At 45.7% G+C, this 14,990-nt stretch overlaps 1 protein-coding gene across 1 annotated transcript in view; it reads right to left on the bottom strand.

The window, feature by feature from the left end:
• Window positions 1-14,990, bottom strand: part of LOC122558121 (1-phosphatidylinositol 4,5-bisphosphate phosphodiesterase delta-3-like) — a 116,868-nt gene that overhangs the window by 47,524 nt on the left and 54,354 nt on the right. Inside the window, exons 9-11 of the mRNA XM_087977975.1 lie at window positions 12,170-12,298; window positions 3,671-3,815; window positions 548-663 (exon numbers count right to left, since the gene is read on the bottom strand). Coding sequence (XP_087834101.1) covers window positions 548-663; window positions 3,671-3,815; window positions 12,170-12,298 — 390 coding nt within the window. The remainder of the gene's footprint in view (window positions 1-547; window positions 664-3,670; window positions 3,816-12,169; window positions 12,299-14,990) is intronic.

Raw genomic sequence — 14,990 nt, 5'->3', positions numbered from 1 at the left:
AGAGAGGGCGAGAGAGAGAGAGGGCGAGAGAGAGAGAGGGCGAGAGAGAGAGATGGCGAGAGAGAGAGATGGCGAGAGAGAGAGATGGCGAGAGAGAGAGATGGCGAGAGAGAGAGATGGCGAGAGAGAGAGATGGCGAGAGAGAGAGATGGCGAGAGAGAGAGATGGCGAGAGAGAGAGATGGCGAGAGAGAGAGATGGCGAGAGAGAGAGATGGCGAGAGAGAGAGATGGCGAGAGAGAGAGATGGCGAGAGAGAGTGATGGCGAGAGAGAGTGATGGCGAGAGAGAGTGATGGCGAGAGAGAGTGATGGCGAGAGAGAGTGATGGCGAGAGAGTGATGGCGAGATGGCGAGAGAGTGATGGCGAGAGAGTGATGGCGAGAGAGTGATGGCGAGAGAGTGATGGCGAGAGAGTGATGGCGAGAGAGTGATGGCGAGAGAGGACCAAGCACAGAGAAAATGGGCCAAAAGACTTCCTTCAGTACTGTAACTGTTCTGAGATTCTACAATACAGGTGAATGACCTGGCAAATGCAAGAGCCTCTTACCAAGCGACAGCCTCCATTCCACATCTCCTGAGGATTGAAGTTGGAAGAATGTATCCTCGAACCCAATGGATAAACCTTGGACAGCTGTAATGTGTTGTGAAGGACAAAACTGGGCCCTGAAAGGAGAAGGACATCCAAACAATTCTTAGATACTCATTGGGCAAGACAAACTGGTTATCATCCTGAATTATGGAATAGCTTCAGCTTGTGAGACCTGGCACAGTTCCTCACAAATACAGCATTGTGGGGAAGTGTGACTAATGCAGATTCTGCAGCTTTAATTATTAGATTGACTTTCTGACATGACTCCCAGCTATGATGTTTGTTCAAACTGCAATTTGGGAGCAGGGGTCACTCTGGAAGTCAGTGCTTTAGCAGTAAATCCCCAAATCCAACAGCAGACTCCATCAGTTTTTACAATAACAAGAAGAAAGTTCACTGGAGTATTGACCAGACGTGTGGAGGATCAAGAATAGCAGGGGCTAGCAGTATAAGACAGTCACTGAGCATTCAATGGGGAATTCAGAGAAAGCTTGTGGTTGAGAATAATTGTACAACTGTATTTAACAGGAAGCTGGGTGTTGGGAAGACAGAGGTACTGTTCCAAAGAAGAATTGGACTTGAAACATTACTCTGCTTCTCTCTCTACAGATGCTGCTAATTTAACCTGCTTAACTGGCCCAAGTTTCTCTCAGTAAACAATGGCGGACAGATCAGAAAGAGAAATCTCATGGAAGGTATTGGGTGTGAGAGGTGGCAGAGATGAACTGATGAGGGAGTTGCAGAAGCAGACAGGTCAGGCAGATAGAGCCATGGATGGGGAGTGGGGAGGTTAACTCCATTTGCTTCGTGCTGTTTTACTCCACCAACTGTTCGGAAGGCAAATCAGGCAGGACTTATGCATGTAATGACACGGTCCTGGGGGGTGTTGCTGAACAAAGAGACCTTGGAGTGCAGGTTCATAGCTCCTAGAAAGTGGAGTCGCAGGTAGATAGGATAGCAGAGAAGGCATTTGGTATGGTTTCCTTTATTGGTTAGAGCATTGAGTATAGGAGGTAGGAGGTCATATTACAGCTGCGCAGGACATTGGTTCAGCCACTTTTGGAATGTTGTGTGCAATTCTACCTTCTTATCGCAAGGATGTTGTGAAACTTGAAAAAAGTCAGAAAATACTTACAAAGATGTTGCCAAGGTTGGAGGATTTGAGCTTTAGGGAGAGGCTGAATAGACTGGGGCTATTTTCCCCTGGAACGTCGGAGGCTGAGGGTGACCTTGTAGAGGTTTATAAAATCATGAGGGGCATGGATATGGTATGTAGACAAGGTCTTTTCCCTGGGGTGGGGGAGTCTAAACCTAGAGGACATAGGTTTAGGGCGAGAGGGGAAAGATTTGAAAGGGGCCTAAGGGGCAACTTTTTCCACACAGAGGGTGGTGCGTGTATGGAATGAGCTGCCAGAAGAGGTTTTGGAGGCTGGTACAGTTACAGCATTTAAAAGGCATCTGGATGGTATGTGAATAGGAAAGGTTTGGAGGGATATGGGCCAAATGCTGGAAAATAGGACTAGGTTAATTCAGGATATCTGGTCAGCGTGGACAAGTTGGATTGAAGGGTCTATTTCCCTGCTGTACAGCTCCATGATTCTAAGGCAAAACCCATAAAGATAGAGAAAGACACTCTCTGGGATGTCTAGGTTCTGAGCCGGATTCCTGACCAAACTTTTGATGTGCGGTTCTGAAAATAAACATCTTATCCTGGGGACTAGTGAGAAAAAAGCATGAATTAGCCCTGACAGAAGAACTAAGTCCAAGGGCTTAGGGAAGTTGGCACATCGCCGGTCAGAAACACCCAAACAAAAAACACCCACCCCTCAATTACAATTGGGGGACACCCTTGTGGATTTCAGAAACTCCATGGCTACTGCTGTAACTCCAAACAAAGCTAGAGTTTTTGGGAGACCCTTCCTGGTTTTGTCAACACAAATGTTTTCTCTTCTCTGTAACCTCTCCCTGTGCTAAGTGCCATTTTCCATGAACATTTGGTGCTTGGTTGGATAGTACTGCTGCTGTTTGGCTGGTTACCCAGAGGGTGTTGTATGACTCACTCTCTGGTACTGCCCAGGCCATCTGTATATCTGCACTGGATGGAGCAGGTAATAGGCTCCCCACTACTCCCTCCTCCAGTGTGCTACTTTACATCAAGCCTGTTTCACCATCACTTTGAAGAGAATGTGTTCATTACCCAGGACATAGAGCATGTCACCAGCTACCACGGCATTGTGTGAGGGAGTACCAGCTGTCCATGTCTGTTGTGGTGCTTTATGGCACCTCTACCTGCTGAGGAATCCTGGAATATTTCCTCAAAGAAATCGATCCAATGTTTAGTTTATCATTCTTTGAGAGTTGGACAACAAACAAACATCAAACACAACTCAGTCCACAGGGGCAAAGCCGCTGAGGGGATCCATGGCAGGTTAATATGATCATTATTCCCTAATCACTCAGAATCATTGTATCCCCACAGTGTGGGAGCAAGCCATTCGGCCCATCGAGTCCACACTGACTCTCCAAAGAGCATCCCACCCAGAGCCACATCCCCACTACCCTATAGCCCTGCATTTCCCACAGCCAATCTATCCTAACCTGCACATCTTTGGATTGTGGAAGGAATCCAGAGCACCTGGAGGAAACCCACGCAGACATGGGGACAACGTCTGTGTGAGTTTGCACAGTCGCCCGAGGCTGGAATCGAACCTGGGTCCCTGGTGCTGCAAGACAGCAGTGCTAACCACCGAAACATCACGCGCCATGAGGAAGAGACAGAGGAATTGAGCTACTGAAAGGGGTTCTGCATGAGGATAACTCACACTTCAATCATCTGCAGCCCAGTTCCTCAACCTGCTGCAGTGGCTGGAACACTCTCAAACCCACCTTTCAATTTAAAGTTAGGCAACTCTGAAATTTGACTCCCATCCATAATCCTTTAACCACTGCTGTGTTCCGGAGCAGCTGACTATAATATTTATACCTAGCTGCTGACATGTCGACAGCTCCCAATGACCCCGTTGAAAAATGTAACAGGGGGGTTTACTAGTTCACCCCAGAAAGTGAGACAGGAGGGCTCACCATTCTCAGCAATCAGTTTCTTGGCCTTGGTTTCAGAGAATGAGGATGTTTCGTGGGCTGCTTGCTTGCTCCAAGTCTGCTCTAAGCTCTGGAAGTGAGTGCTTTGGCAGTAAATCACCAAGTCCGAAAGCTCACTGGTCAGTTTCTGAAAAACCAAAAAGAAAGTTCACTGGAGTAGTGACCAGACGTGTGGAGAATCAAGAACAACAGGGGCCAGCAGTATTAGAGAGTCGCTGAGCATTCCAATGGGGAAGTCAGAGAAAGCTTGTGAGAATGTGGCACAGGGAGTGGTTGAGATTAATTGTACAACTGTATTCAACAGGAAGCTGGATGCTGGGAAGACAGAGATACAGTTCCAAAGAAGAATTACATTGGACCCAACTCTGTTTCTCTCTCCACAGATGCTGCAAGACCTGCTGAGTTTCTCCAGCATTTTTCTCTTTATTTTAGATTTCCAGCATCTGCAGTATTTGGCTTCTCAGCATGGTTAGTCTAGTTCCCCAGATGCCCAGCTTAATGATCTGGTTTCAAGTCCCATAATAGCGGCTGGTGGAATTTAGTTAATTAACTTCATTAACAAATTAATATATTTTGGGGAGTTGTCTCTTTCTGCTAGTTTCAGCAAGAGTTACCAATAATTCAACATTAACTGACGTAAAACTCATCTGGTTCACTAATATCCTATAGGGGAGGAAAGCTACTGTTCTTAGCTGGTCTGGCCTCCATGTGACTCCAGACCCACAGCAATGTGATTGCTTCTCAACTGCTGTCTGAAATGGCACAGCAAAACATTCAGTTCAAAAGGAATTAGAAATGGGTGACAAATTCTCACCTTGCCCACATTCAGTGATAGAATAAGAGTGTGGTGCTGGAAAAGCACAGCAGGTCAGGCAGCATCAGAGGAGCAGGAAAATCAACGTTTTGTGCATAAGCCCTTCATCAGCCCCTCATTCCTCATCAAGGGCTAATCCCCAAAATGTTGATTCTCCTGCTCCTCGGATGCTGCCTGACCAGCTGTGCTTTTCAAGCACCACACTCTCGACTCTGATCTCCAGCATCTGTAGTCCTCACTTTCTCCTAGAATAAAACAACAACAGAGAAAGGAATAGAAGACTATCTCAAGGGCAAGGTTACTCAACATTAAGGGCGTCTGATGGGAAATTTAAATATTACTACACACCATTGGACCCAAATGGCCTGTTTCTCTGTGGTAACCTAATGTTTACAAGTTGTGACCCAGTCAATGATACAGAAATGAAAATATGGACATGATTTGAAGAGCATGTGCTTTCACCAACATCCCACCCCCAACTCCCATTGCCCAGCCCTGAATTAAGGTGTTCCCTAGCGTTCCAATCTCGGAGTTTTGTCAGTCAAACTCTGTCAACTGGAAGAGATTGTCTCTGCTGTTTCACCCAGAGTCAGCAATTCTACACAAGACTGTACGATTCCACTGGTGAACAAGTGAAACCTTACTGACCTATAGAAGTGTTATACCACAGAGAGAGGCTATTCAGCCCATCATGTCCATTCCCACTTACCAGCATCTGGTCCATAGCCTCGCAGATTACATCGCGTTGGGGCAGATCCAGATTGCTTTTAAATGAGTTGAGTTTCTGTCTGAACCACCAGATTGTGGCCAGTGAATTATAGATATCCAGCAACCCTCTGGGTGAATATCAGAGGGAAGAAGCCCCCTCTCATTCTTTCAGCTACCCTCTGGGTGAAGACATTGTTTAACATACTCTCTCTAATTCTCTCCAAATCACCTGAAAATCCTTACCCCTGCTAATTGATCGTTCCCCTAGTCATGTATCCTATATTTTCTTCTCCACAGTCTACCATATGGGACCTTATCAAATGCTTTCCCACACTCTGTATAGACAACATTCATTGCATTAAGTTAGTAAGATACAAGCTTTCCTTCCCAAAATAATGATGACTATCCCTGATTAAACTGTGCTTCTCCAAGTCAGCTATTACGAGGGGGCATAGCTTTAAATTAAGGGGTGGTAGGTATAGGACAGATATTAGGGGTAGATTCTTTACTCAGCGAGTCGTGAGTTCATGGAATGCCCTGCCAGTAGCAGTGGTGGACTCTCCCTCTTTATGGGCATTTAAATGGGTATTGGATAGGCATATGGAGGATAGTGGGCTAGTAGGTTAGGTGGGCTTGGATCGGCGCAACATCGAGGGCCAAAGGGCCTGGACTGCGCTGTATTCTTCTATGTTCCATGTTTCTATGTAACAGTTAATCCTATCTCACAATATTGGTTGCAGTAATTTGCCCATCATTGAGGTCAGACTGATCGACTTATAATTATTTATCCAAATTCTTGTATCCTTTTTGGATAAAGTTACAATGTTTGCAGACTTCCAATCCTTTGGTACCTTACCTGTAGCCAAAGAGGATTGAAAAATGATCTTCAAATCATCTGCTATTTCCTCCCTGGCTTCAGTTAAACAGCCTCGGATAAATTCATCTGGATCAGAGTGATTTATCCACCTTCAAGGTGGTCAATCCTGATTAGAGTGGTGCTGGAAAAGCACAGCAGGTCAGGCAGCATCCGAGGAGCAGGAGGATTGACGTTTCGGGCAAAAGCCCTTCATCAGGAATAGAGGCAGAGTGCCTGCAGGGTGGAGAGATAAATTAGTTCATTTATCTCTCCATCCTGGAGGCTCCCTGCCTCTATTCCTGATGAAGGGCTTTTGCCCGAAACGTCAATCTTCCTGCTCCTTGGATGCTGCCTGACCTGCTGTGCTTTTCCAGCACCACTCTAATCTAGACTCTGGTTTCCAGCATTTGCAGTCATTGTTTTTACCATAACCATATATGCTGTGGCTTTTCAGGTGTTCATCTGTATAGCTTTTAAATATCCTCCACATTCCAGCCTCTACCATTCTTCTTATTATGTTTATTTTGTGTAACATTTAACATTCCTGTTCTTTAACCGGAATGCCGATGTCTTGCTCTCCTTTGTGAAGACAGACACAAAGGGCTCACTTTGAAGATTTCCCAGCACACACCCTTTACTGTACATCTCTTTCCTGTATAATCCTCTTGCTCCTGATGATCTAATAAAACAGAACTTTTAATCTTTTCACATGTCCTTTCTTTGCTTCTCTAAATTCTTTTTTCACTTTACTCGTGTAAAGTCCATAGTCCAACTTCCTAAAATGTTACTTATTTTGAGATGGTCATAAGCTGTATTTTTCTGCTTTATTTCACCCTGTATGTTTCTGACAACCATGAAACTCTAGATTCTGCAGTATCACCCCTCTTATTTATCAGGACCTCCTGCACTGTGCTGGTCGAATCTCACTTTGAAATCATCCACAGTATTTCCTTCCAGTTGCTTTAAATAGTTGACTTTTACCAAATAATTTCTCAGCTTTGTAAACTTTGCCCCTCCTCCCCCAAAATTAGAACTCTTACTCCTGCTGCAACCTTCGCCCTTTCCATTATGATACTGAATCTAACTGCATTATGATCACTATCTCCAAAATGAACATCCATTGCCACTTCATTCACCTGCCCAGCTTACCTTTCTACGACTGTGTCCAGAGTCTTGCTTCTCTTGTTTGGCTTGTTATGTGCTAGCTTACAGATGTTCTCTTGAATTCAAGGCTCTTATTTGCCTTTCACACTGTTTATGTCCCAGTCAATATTTTGGCTAATCAAGTCCCCCAACATTATTGTCCTATTGTTTTCACACTCAAAAATCTACCTATTTGCACTTTTAACTCTCTCCACTATTTAACACACGCCCAGCAGGATGACTGGTTTCTGAGCTCAATCCGTACAGCCTCATTCCGTGCTTCAGTTGGTATGACATCCCTGCTACAGATATGGTTGACTATTTTACCAGTAATGCTACTCCCCAACTTGTTTTCTAACCTGCCAAAAAACTACATCCAGAGATGGAACTACTCTGGTAAGTTTTGAGAAGATTTGTAGCCCAGGTGAAGGTTCTGGATGTAGGTTTGCTCACTGAGCTTCACCTAGAGGCCCACTGAAGATGTTACCTAGTAGGGTGATGAAAATAAACCTTCCAGCTCAGCCGGCAAACCTACATCTATGAAACTGCTCTCCTTGCCCCACTTTAAGCTAAATTCTAACAATAGCAGCAATACCATGCTGCTGTGCATCTACCTGTACTCTCAACTCATTGGCTTTACTTGCTATACTCCTTGCATTTATTATATCCACACACATTTTAAGACAGGTAATTTTCTGTGCTGTACATTTTTCAATATCCACTTCCTCTGTCTTTCAGAATCACTCATTCAAGTTTCTGCATTCCACTCCCCGCTCCAAATTTGTCCTCAGGTTCCCTTCCCCTTTATCAATCTAGTTTCATCCCTTCAGAGTAGCAGCAGCAGCAGCAGCACGAAATCGCCCTGCAGGCAGATGTATCCTGGGTCTGTTCAAGTGCAGACCACCCGCCTTGTACAGGTCCTATAGTCTCCAAATGTTTCTGATTCCTACCCTCCTACACCAGTTTTCCAGCCAATGTGTTCAACCACTCAAGCTTCCTATTTCTATGCTCACAAAAATGTAGAATCGGGAGTAATCTGGGAATGCCTGCCTTTCTGACTCCTAATTAGCTCCCTGAAGTTTGCTTCTAGGAACTTATCCCTTTCCTAGCTAAGTCACTGGTGCTAGTGTGAGCTCATCACCTTTCCCCAGAAGAATGTCTTGCAGTTGTTTAGCAACATCCTGTATCAGGGCGGTAACATACTGTCCTGGAGTCACACTGATGGCCAAAGAGATGCCTGTCTGATCCCCTAACAATGGAATCCCCCCTTCATTACTACACATTGATCCTTCTCCCTCCATCCCCAGTCAGTGGAATTGGCCCTGGTGCCCCTCCCCACTGATTCAACTACACTCTGCTTGAGGAACTAGTCTCCAAACTGGAATACCAATCAGCAAGCACTTGGGAGGATCCCCGCACTGCCTGCCTGGTTCTCTCAAACCATCCAACAGTCACACATACACTCTGGCTGCCTACATACTTCTAATCTGTGGTGTGGTCCCCTCCATAAATGTCCTGTCCACATAGTCCTCTGTCTCATGGAGAGAGCACAGTAACCCTAGCTGCTGTCCAAGCTCCAGAGGCCACACCTGTCCAGCCGAGAACCACAGCACTCTTCTGAGTGGGCAGCCAAGGTTCATGTGGGTGGAATGTTCTTTACAGCCAATCACAGCTCTGGTACATTTAGAACTATAATAGCCATTTTAGGACAGGGTGGTTAGGCAAATCAAACATACCATCCACAGCAAAGAGCAAAGGAAGTCTTGGTGAGGTCAGTTTCAAATATTCCTGTGGGTCCAAGGGGAGTAGGCATTCATCTGGCAGTTTGGTCTTTTACCCTTCTGGGGCAGCAGAGTGGTGAGCACTACTGCCTCAGTGCCAGGGACCCAGGTTCGATTCCAGCCTCGGGCAACTGTCTTTGTGGTGTTTGCATATTCTCCCCGTGTCTGTGTGCGGTTTCCTCCGGGTGCTCCGGTTTCCTCCCACAGCCCCAAGATTAGAGTGGAATGGCCATGGCTAATACAGGGTTATGGGGATGGAGTGGATCTGTGTGGGTTACTCTTCGGAGGGTTGGTGCAGACTCGATGGGCAGAATGGCGTCCATCTGCCTGTAGGGATTCTATGATTCTGTGGATGTTTGTTGAAAGATTGTTGGTTTGGGATGGGGCGGGGGGGGGGGCGAGAAACGATTTAGTGGAGAGACTGAAGTTTGAGTAAATGCTAAAAACTGTTCTCCAAGGGAAAGGCTGAACAGGCTGGGGCTGTTTTCCCTGGAGGTGGAGGGTGACCTTATAGAGGTTTATAAAATCATGAGGGGATATGGATAGGATAAATAGGCCAGGTCTCTTCCCTGGGGTGAGGCATCTAAAAATAGAGGGCAAAGGTTTATAGTGAGCGGGAAAAGATATAAAAGAAATCTCAGAGGCAACGTTTTCACACAGAGGGTGGTACGTGTATGGAATGAGCTGCCAGAGGAAGTGGTGGCATTTGTAACATTTAAAAGGCATCTGGATGGGTATATGAATAAGGAAGGGTTTGGAGGGATATGGACAGGCAAATGGGACTAGATTAGGTTGGGATATTTGGTCGGCAAGGACAAGTTGAGCCGAAGGGTCTGTTTCCGTGCTGTACATCTCTATGACTCTAATTGTACTCCCAGCGTAAAATGGAGCAAAACCCAAAAGACCAGCTATCCCAAATAGATTGAGAAGTTTCCTGGTGGAACTCAACTTGCATGGGTCTGGAAAATATCCTCAGAACAAAACCAAAAAACAGGAGGAAAATAAAGAGAATTGGGAACACAATACAGTAGCGCCTCGACATACGAATGACCCGTTCACGAACAAATCGGTTTACGAACAGGATTGTACATAAAATTTTGCTTCAACGTACGTACGAAATTCAAGGTACGAACTAAGGTACAAATGCAAAACGCCTGTGGGTTTCATTGTCATTGTTCTGCTTTGCTACGCGCGCTTTGAATATCCAAACAACGGGAGAATTGATTCGGTTTGCGAACCGGGTCCCAGAACGGATTAAGTTCATAAGTCGAGGCCTACTGTATAAAAGGCTAATTTGAGGACCAGTGTAGTCACTCGGAGAAAGTGAGGACTGCAGACGCTGCAGAGTCAGAGTTGATAAAGAGTGGCCCTGGAAGAGCACAGCAGGTCAGGCAGCATCCAAGGGGCAGGAGAATCGACGTTTCAGGTGGGACCCTTTGCATCTAACTATTCCGCAATCTGGCATTGGGAATAGTGTCCCAACCTGCACCAACAGCCTAGTCCCAGGCAAAACATCCCAATATTTATCCACAGGCACATAAAGCAACAGCGTCTGGTGACCTGGGATCTCTCTGAATTGGGTGGGGTGCATTTGTTTTCCTGAAAGAATATTTTGGGATTCTCACAGAAAACCGAAGGAGCCCTGTACCATGTGCAAATTCTCCCTCTTTCTCAGAGACAGGATGGCTCGGATAGAAGATTCTAATCACCAGGTGAGCCCGCCTTCATTGAACAGAGCCAGCTGGCTATGCCTTGTTGCAGGTGGAGTTCCCACATATCTGCTGCTCTTATCCAAATCACTGATAGAAGCCACAGCTTGGAAGGTACTGTTTAAGGAGCCTTGCTGAGTTGCTGCAGTGCATCTTGTAGAAGGTACATACTGCAACTACTGTGTGTTAGTGATACAGAGAGCTAAACTTGATAGTGGTAGATGAAGTGTCAATCAAGCAGGCTCTTTTGCCCTCAACGTTCTGTGGGAATTTCACTGTTAGATAAGATAAAATGTCAGTTTTCTTTCAAGACAGCAACAATTGACAATGTACAACTTGAGTGATTGAGGCGTTAGGACTGCATGAACTAACACAGGAAGGACAGGAACTGAACCCGTACTCTTCATCATTCTCCAGTCACCGAGCCAAGACCCAAACCAACACTACAGACCCTACTATACAAAGACCACATGGTTTATAAACTTCACAGCAACAACCTAAGTAAAGGGAGCACCTTTTTGAATTGAGATCAGGAGAAACTGCTTCAGCCAGAGTGTGGTGAATCTATGGAATTCACTGCCACAGAAGGCAGTGGAGGACAGGTCACTGAGTATTTTGGGGCAGCACGGTGGCTCAGTGGTTAGCACTGCTGCCTCAGTGCTAGGGACCTGGGTTCGATTCCAGCCTTGGACAACTGTCTGTGTGGAGTTTGAACATTCTCCCCGTGTCTGTGTGGGTTTGCTCCAGTTTTCTCCCAGAGTCCGAAGATGTGCAGGTTAGGTGAATTAGCCATGCTAAATTGCCCGTAGAGTTAGGTGTCTAGATTAGAGTGGTGCTGGAAAAGGACAGCAGGTCAGGCAGCATCCAAAGAGTAGGAAAATCGACATTTTGCGCAAAAGCCCTTCATCAGGAATAAAGCTCTATTTCTGATGAAGGGCTTTTGCCCGAAATGTTGATTTTTCTGCTCCTCGGATGCTGCCTGACCTGCTGTGCTTTTCCAGCACCACTCTAATCTAGAGTCTGGTTTCCAGCATCTGCAATCCTTGTTTTTACCCCATAGAGTTAGGTGTGTTAGTTAGAGGGAATGGGTCTGGGTGGGTTACTCTTCAGAGGGTTGGTGTGGACTAGTTGGGCCAAAGGGCCTGTTTCCACATGGTAGGGAATTTAATCTAATCTATATTTCACACGGAGATAGATTGGTTCCTGATTGTCAAGGGGATCAAGGTTACGGGGAGGAAACCAGAGACTGGAATTGAAAAACAGATCAGCCTTGATGGATTGGCGGAGCAGGCTCAATGGGCTGAATGGCCAAATTTCTGCTCCTATGCTTTATGGTCTTATAGTCAAAATTTAAGGTCTAAAAATTCTCCTTCCGTTGCTCTAAGCTCTCATCATGTCGCTGTACGTGAGGGCAGACATCATTCACCTCCCCCACACCTTAATGTTACCTGTACCTCACTACCCCTTTACCTTTTTGCTTTTCTTATCATTTTTCACATTCTCTTCATCATATTCATCTGCGATTTCTTCCAACTGTTCCGGCGTGGACCCAGCGTTCTGCAGTTTCTTCCCCTTTATTAGAATCTTCCTCTTCAGTCTCTGCCAAAGAAATGATATTCAAGGATTGTGTCAGGCCTCAGAGCAACTCGTCATTTGGGAGGGTTCCGATTTAAAGAAACATACGTCTGTTTTAACCTGAATTCAGCAATATCAGGCTTAGCTCAATGCACTTTGAAACTGGACTTCCACATTTTAAATCCTCTTAGAATGCAAACCATGGAAAATAAATCACATGATGATCATCCCTTATCTGTCTGTTGTTCAATTTATCAGTTTGGGTTGGTATGTAGCACTCTCATCTTGGAATGAGAAGCATGGGAGTTCAGGTCTCTCTCCAATGACTTGAATAATACTCCAGTGTAGTGGCTAAGGGAGAGCTGCAAGTCTATGGTGCTGTCAGCTGGGAGAGGCACTAGGGTGAGGATCTAGCTGTGCAATAGTTCCCTTCAGATTATTCTGAAAAGGACTGGTATTCTGCCCAGGCAAAGGCCAATACTTAGTCTACCACACCCCTTCCCCCTCCAACCACCATTCCCCAAAAGCAGTTAATTAGCATTTATCTTTTCTTTGAAAAACCATGTGCAAAATTATCCACCTTCTTCAAAACAGTCATATCAAAAATATTTCATTTGGCTGTGAATTATTTTGAGCTGCCCTGATGGTGTGATAATGATATGTAGATAAAAGCTCAATGGCACAGATAACATGGAACAGTGTCTCAGGGCAACAGGTCCATCACTTGGCACCGAGATCACGAGACAATTAGAATCATACAGTAATATAGCATAGAAACAGGACATTCAGCCCAAACTGGCCCATGCTGCCCATGGTGCTCACTCAGCTAGTTCCAATTGTCCACATAGAACATAGAACATAGAAGAATACAGCGCAGTACAGGCCCTTCGGCCTTCGATGTTGCGCCGATCCAAGCCCACCTAACCTACATTAGCCCACTATCCTCCATATGCCTATCCAATGCCCATATCCCTCTTTGGTCCATATCCCTCTAAACCCTTACCTCCATGTCCCTATCTAAATGTTTTTAGATGTTGCTGTTATACCTGCCTCAACCACTTTCTCTGACAGCCCATTCCATATATGGGGTAAAAACAATGACTGCAGATGCTGGAAACCAGATTCTGGAGCAGAGTGGTGCTGGAAAAGCACAGCAGTTCAGGCAGCATCCGAGGAGCAGGAAAATCGATGTTTCAGGCAAAAGCCCTTCATCAGGAATACAGGCAGAGTGCCTGAAGGCACCCTTCGGATGCTGCCTGAACTGCTGTGCTTTTCCAGCACCACTCTACTCCATTCCATGTACGCACAACTCTCTTCGTGAAGTAGTTACCCCCAAGGTCCTTCTTAAATCTTTCTCCTCTCACCTTAAACCTATGCCCTCTAGTTTTCAATTCCCCATCCCTGGGGAAAAAAAGCTGTATGTATTCATCCTGTCTATGCCCCTCATGATTTATACACCTCAATAAGGTCATCCCTCATTCTCCTACATTCCACGGAATCAAGTCCTATCCTGGCCAATCTCTCCGGGTAACCCATGCCTACTTGTCCTGGCAACATCCTCATTAATCTTTGTACTCTTTCCAGTTTAACTATGTCTTTGCTATAACAGGGCAACCAAAACTATACAATACTCCAAGTGCGGCCTCACCAACGACTTATACAACTGTAACATAACATCCCAACTCCTGCGCTCAATGCCTTGACTGATGAAGGCCAGCATGCTAAATGTCTTCTTTCACCCTCCATCACTTCCTCTGGCAGCTTATTCCATATATGCACCACCCTCTGTGAAAAGGTTGCCCCGTAGGTCTGTTTTATACCTTTCCCCTCTCACCCTAAACCTATGTCCTCTAGTTCTGGACTCCCCCACTCCAGGGAAAAGACCTTTGTCTATTCACCCTATCCTAGCCTCTCATGATTTCATAAACCTCTATAAAGGTCATCCCTCAGCCTGTGACACTCCAGGGAAAATAGCCCCAGCCAATTCAGCCTCTCCCCCTTGGCTCAAACCTCCAACCCTGGCAACATCCTTGTACCTTGCAACTTTTCTTAAACAATGGAACAACATTAGTTTGTTGGGATTGTTTCAAATCCTCCCCTCAGAGGGTTGTGGGTACTGTTGAATATATTGAAGGCTGAGACAGACAGAGTTTTGGTCTCTCGGGGAATCGAGGCAAATTAAGAGTGGGCAGAAAAGAGAAGCCAAGGTCAGAGATCAGCCATGATGGTTTTAAATGGTAGAGCAGGGTCAAGAGGCCGAATGGTCTACACCTGCTCCTATTGCTCCTGAAAAACAGCGACCATCTTGAAGTGTAACTGGGAAATGTGGGGCATTTACTTTGTATCTACAGCAGGACAGGAACCCAATGATGAGATGCTGTTTTCAGGCCTTCAACAGCAAATACTCCACAAGCCAGAGCCAGACAGAACACTGACTTGTCACAGTGAGGTAGGGAGCTGCCCTTGTTGTAGCAATGATCACATAATTACATGTGGCTTGTGGGGGAATTTGCCAAGATTATGGGTGACTATGAGGCCAGGTACCAATCGTCTGAAATGCAATGGGGGAAAGAGAGGAGCACGGTATTGTTCAAGGACTAGCAACCCTGAGGAACAGGCTCAATGTTTTGGGTATATACGTTTGAATCCAACCATAGGAGCTGGTATAAGTTAAACTTAATGTGGGCATTGCTAGCTGGGCCATCATTTACTGCTC

This window comes from Chiloscyllium plagiosum, unplaced genomic scaffold (assembly GCF_037043375.1).
Source record: "Chiloscyllium plagiosum isolate Xiang-an unplaced genomic scaffold, Cpla_swu_hap1 HiC_scaffold_32, whole genome shotgun sequence".
NCBI classification, from domain to species: Eukaryota; Metazoa; Chordata; class Chondrichthyes; order Orectolobiformes; family Hemiscylliidae; genus Chiloscyllium; species Chiloscyllium plagiosum.
Note: the sequence above shows the minus strand (reverse complement) of the source record. Positions and strands in the feature narration are given on the sequence as shown.